The 4,656-nt window shown below is 38.6% G+C and overlaps 1 protein-coding gene across 1 annotated transcript; it reads right to left on the bottom strand.

Annotated features, from left to right (window-relative positions):
* Positions 1 to 2,128: 2,128 nt before the first annotated feature.
* On the bottom strand, positions 2,129 to 4,182 carry LOC122028620 (secretory carrier-associated membrane protein 2-like). Its single transcript, XM_042587465.1, has 10 exons — positions 4,080 to 4,182; positions 3,876 to 3,941; positions 3,716 to 3,778; positions 3,505 to 3,538; positions 3,279 to 3,398; positions 3,083 to 3,145; positions 2,893 to 2,986; positions 2,755 to 2,800; positions 2,568 to 2,635; positions 2,129 to 2,483 (listed from the first exon to the last, which is right to left on the bottom strand). The coding sequence occupies exons 1-10, from the start codon at positions 4,140 to 4,142 to the stop codon at positions 2,129 to 2,131; spliced, it is 972 nt and encodes a 323-aa protein (XP_042443399.1). The 5' UTR covers positions 4,143 to 4,182.
* Positions 4,183 to 4,656: the final 474 nt, after the last annotated feature.

Here is a 4,656-nt window from a genome sequence, read left to right as displayed (position 1 = left end):
CCAATTCTGCTTGCGTTAGAGTAATAGTATGTCCGGTGTCTTCCATGAGTTCTCGGTTCATGTATATAATTCTCACAGACAACGCCAATTTGACCCTGCTCAGAAGTTCTCCAGGAGGACTCTCTGGTGTATTGGCAAGAGAGTTGATGCGACTGAAGCAATGCCTAGGTTAATCAAATTAGAGAAGAGAAATGATGCTCCTTTGAGGTGCTTATTGCTATCTTTTTATACACTTTTCCCTCAAACCTTTCACCTTCCTCATTAATAAGGTTATATTTTACAAGAGAGTAATGAGTCAATTATTGGTTCATTCATTACAAGAGATCTTTCATCTCCTTCTAAATTTTTAATGATGCTATGATTGATGAAAACATAGTAAATGTACATGACTATTAATTTGCTTTTTCTATCTGTTCCCCTTTCTCACATATATATAAGCCTATAATGAACACTGAATATAAGTGACGTTGGGCATTTAATGTAGATCATAATAACATATCGAGTTAATAGAGTAATTCTACTGATTGATGACTCGGTAATTTATCCCCCGAGCAACAAGATGCCTTAGTTATAACACGATTTCTCAAAAATTAGAAAGGGTACCTGAATGTCGAGCGATGACTCTACTCTAAACCCGCTTGATAATGCTTAGAAATGATAAGAGCTTTCTTGGTAAAATGAATTATCCACTCTCGATCAACTTGATCATTACCAGAGCAGTGTATCTATCCTCCTCAATTTTGACTTTGACTGCTACCTCACTTGTTACATTGACTTTTTGACCCTCCTTGTGACACCTCCTGTGGATCGCCACGTCGGTGGCAAATGCAAAACAATAACAATTCTTGTTTTTATTGACATCAGCATCAACAAATCGTATCTTTCTCAACTATTTAAGATGGCTAACATAATTTCTATCTTAGACTAGTAAGGTGAATTCAAGCCAGCAAAAGTGCTTGCCAACTTTTATATATAGGGACTGAAAGGGATGAAGTTTACAAATGACAATCAAGAGACGTTGCATTTAAGATCCATTCAATTGTAGCTAGCCACAATCCAAATGGTATTGAAAAAACAAATGCCCAGGAGAAAACAAGGGCCACAAATTCAACAAACAGGATAAAGACTGGTTACCGCTCTTGTCGATCGCTTAAGGAAACAATGGTCTGTGCCAGTGGTTTTTAATGGAGAAACCACTGGCTTTATGGTTCAGACCCAATCTCCTTCCGGTCACTTGGCCGCTTAGTGTTCTCTATATAAAGAGCGTGCAAGCTTGTGGTTCTTCTTCATGCACCACACGAATTCAAGACATGAGGATAGGTTGCAAAAACAAGCTTAGCTTAGCTCTTCTGCTTGGGGTGGCTCTTGAGCTCAAAAGCCAAGCTAGCAGGCCAAGCTCCTCAGGGCTCAAATGGAACCTGTCCGCTAATGGATCAGCGGCTCAAGTGAAGGTCAAACCATGCAGCAAGGGTTGCCCTACAAGTGAGAGCAGGCACAGTGAGAGCAGGGTGCCTTCAGAGGAGTCACTGAGGATGGTGTTCTACTTGAGCTGTTGGGGACCAGATTGAAGCCTGATTTTTATCTGTCGAAAGAGAATTATACATCTGAAGTTAATTGAAAGATCTTTTCTGACTCGCATCAAGTTCAGGTTGGAGAGAACTTTGGGGAAAGACCTGTGCATGAGATTGGAAGGACATGGACATGATGACCGAGCATGAAGTCCTTAGTATTCCTATATGTTTGTCTATTATATGGTATATATTTCCTAACCTGATCAAGATCTTGTTGTTAATTCTGTCTTGTATGAATCAATCATCTCTCGTTTTTGAGTGAATATGACTATATTCCATTGTCTTCATCTTGTTATTAATTATTTTTTAAAACTGTATAATGATTTAGTTATTTGGTAATTCGTAGAAAGAAATTAAAAAAAAAAGAGAGTCAACAATGACCTTCTGATTATGGAATAAAAATAATTACCAACTATCCAGTGAGATTTTACAGTGCTAAATACCAGCAAACACTCACGGATTTTAGATAATTGTTTCCGGCATAGGAAATGATTTTACAGTCCAATTAAGCTGGATTTGATTTTTCTTTTTTTCTGGTTTCAGGGAAATGATTAAATTCATGCCTCTCCATTTCCACTTCTTCTGAAGTGCATGTATACTTGCTGCAATAACACAAGTGAAACAAACCGATCAGTCCTGCCCTCGTTTTGAGCTGCAACATTGGAGAATTCAGTGATTTCTAGCATTAGATGATGCAGATCTAAGAAAGACACATTACCTGAATGACCCAAAGGCTGATAAGTGACTCGAGGCAGAAGAAACCAAACCCAATAAAATAGAATATCTGAAATCAATGAAGAAACAATCAGTAGTTTCTTTTCTAGTACATAATATCTGCAATTTACTTGTCTGATATACTTTACCCCAACTATGGCATTGCCTCCAATAACATCCATGGCTGGAAGAAAACCACTGGGTGGAGTTCAATTAAACAACAATTAAGATACATTAGGGATTTTTTTGTTTCTTGTTTACAAAGAATATGTTGACTCTTACGTCAAAGATTTTCCTTTGAAAGGAAAAGGAGGAGCAACAGCGGAGTAGATGCAAAAGGCTAGATGAATCTGCCACACATGAGAGATACATAAATGATCTGCAGATACTTGTCAATGGAAAAAAAAATAAGGAAAATGCCACTGAATAGTGAATAGCTTATGCAGACTGCGCAAGTAAACTTCCACACCAGATAGAAAATGAAGAACCATCCAAAGCTCAGAGCACTGTCAATCCTAGAACATGTGGAAAAGAAATCAGATAACTCGGCATGAAGCAGGATGCTTGAGATTTTTGCTTAAAAGATCTTTGAAATAAGAATTCTTACCTCATCGCGCGATACAGGGGACGATACCATAGCCAATATGCTCCTGGGACACCAGAAACCAAGTATATAATTGCAAGGAACCAGATCTTAATACCTATCAGAAATTCAAACAATGTTATCCGTCATATCTTTTTGCTACTGCAATGAATTATAAGGAGTATGCCTTCATGCCATAAATTGGCAAACCAACCTTCACCCTTGAGCCAAGCTGTAAGTGTGGATATCACATTCCAAGTAAGGCATAATGTCAATCCTACATAACGTTCAAAAAGGCAAATTTGAAGTAAAAACAATTTGTATGTATATTGTTCAGTATAAGGGATGTTCTACTTAGGTTCATGACTTCATGAAACATATGATAATGAATGAGGCTAGATTAAACGAACCCAAAAGTGATGCGAAAGCAACATATAGCAGCCTTTGCGAATGAATGGGGATTTCATTTGCAATGTCATGGTGAATGATGGGGAAGAATGGGGGCCAATTTTTATCTTCTATGAAAACTTCTGCAAAAGTTTAGGAGTAAAGAAGATCGATTTCAGTATCAACATTATTGGAAAAGTATTTCCAGCAACAAATCCAATGGTTCTTGAAAAATCCACAGAGCAGTACCCCTTGCTATGGCTTCTTCTCTTCGTTTTAATGTCTATGGAACATCAAAGAAAATGATGGTCAAAATAATAAACGTGCTTGGACTGCATAAAACTTGAAAGAATGTTGTTTAAGATTCCTAAATCCAGAAGAAACCCATAGTTTTAGAATAATTTGAAAGGATGTTATCTAATGTAACTAGACATGCATTGCAACACTAATCCATGAGTACCTCTTCCCTTCTGTTTAGTTCTGTTTCTCTGGTTTGCAACTCTATCTCCTTCCTCTTTATCTCCTGACAAGAAATTTGTGAGAAAATGAATCTTTATTTGTTTTGAGGCCATGGTCAAGGTTATGATGAGATGATAAACAACAAGCTAGTATGCATATACCTTTTCTGTATGGAGAGGAATATTAATAGTTGCGCCACCATCATTGTATACTCTTCCTGCAGGTTGCTACCACGCAAGAGCATTTTCATTAATCATTAAACATTCAGATTGGGGCTCAACAACTTGTTCACTGAAACTAGTTAGCAAGAACATGCACATCGAGCATGCAACGAAGAGAACAAAGGATTTGTGCCGGTGACTCACAGAGAAGGGATTAATGTCGTCGTCGGTAAAAGGATTGGCCTCGAACCTGCTGCCTGCAGCCATGTCTTTCTCACCTTGTTTGTCTCTTGATTATGTTCTTCACCTTCTCCGCTTGTAGATAGAAATTTCGAGAGAAAGGAGATGGCGAGCTTGTCAAGGCTATGAAGAGATCGCGTGCCGGCGGGCGCCAAGTAGAACAAAACAACAGCTTCCTAACATTAAATTAATTTGCTTCGGTCCTCACTATGCAGTCCAACAATGTCTCTGCTCTTTGACAAGGCAGGGCTGCAAGGGGACAAAGAAATCATGGATTTATGAATTCAAAAAGAACACTTTGATGAAACATTTTTTTTTGTTTTCGCCTGGCTCAAGCACCGGTCATCATGTAAAATAGAGCCGGGCACGGCCCTCCAACATCGCCGGTGATTTAAACTCTGCAAAAACTGCTCAGCGTGAGATTTGAGAATCCAGTGCATAGCACTTGCCTTTCAATAACTATATAATGAGTGTGGTAGCAGAAGGTGGAATCTACCCTCCAGGTCGGTGCCAATTGTGAGAAGGTAAATCCCGCATTAGC

The sequence above is a fragment of the Zingiber officinale genome, chromosome 10B (assembly GCF_018446385.1).
Source record: "Zingiber officinale cultivar Zhangliang chromosome 10B, Zo_v1.1, whole genome shotgun sequence".
NCBI lineage: Eukaryota > Viridiplantae > Streptophyta > Magnoliopsida > Zingiberales > Zingiberaceae > Zingiber > Zingiber officinale.
Note: the sequence above shows the minus strand (reverse complement) of the source record. Positions and strands in the feature narration are given on the sequence as shown.

Coding starts and splice junctions, on each gene's coding strand:
- LOC122028620 (XM_042587465.1), bottom strand. CDS start 4,142: ATGGCTGCAGGCAGCAGGTTCGAGGCCAATCCTTTTACCGACGACGAC. Junction 2,987..3,082: donor AGCTTGGCTCAAGGGTGAAG/GTTGGTTTGCCA, acceptor AATTTCTGATAG/GTATTAAGATCTGGTTCCTT. Junction 2,636..2,754: donor GGTTCTTCATTTTCTATCTG/GTGTGGAAGTTT, acceptor CATGTGTGGCAG/ATTCATCTAGCCTTTTGCAT.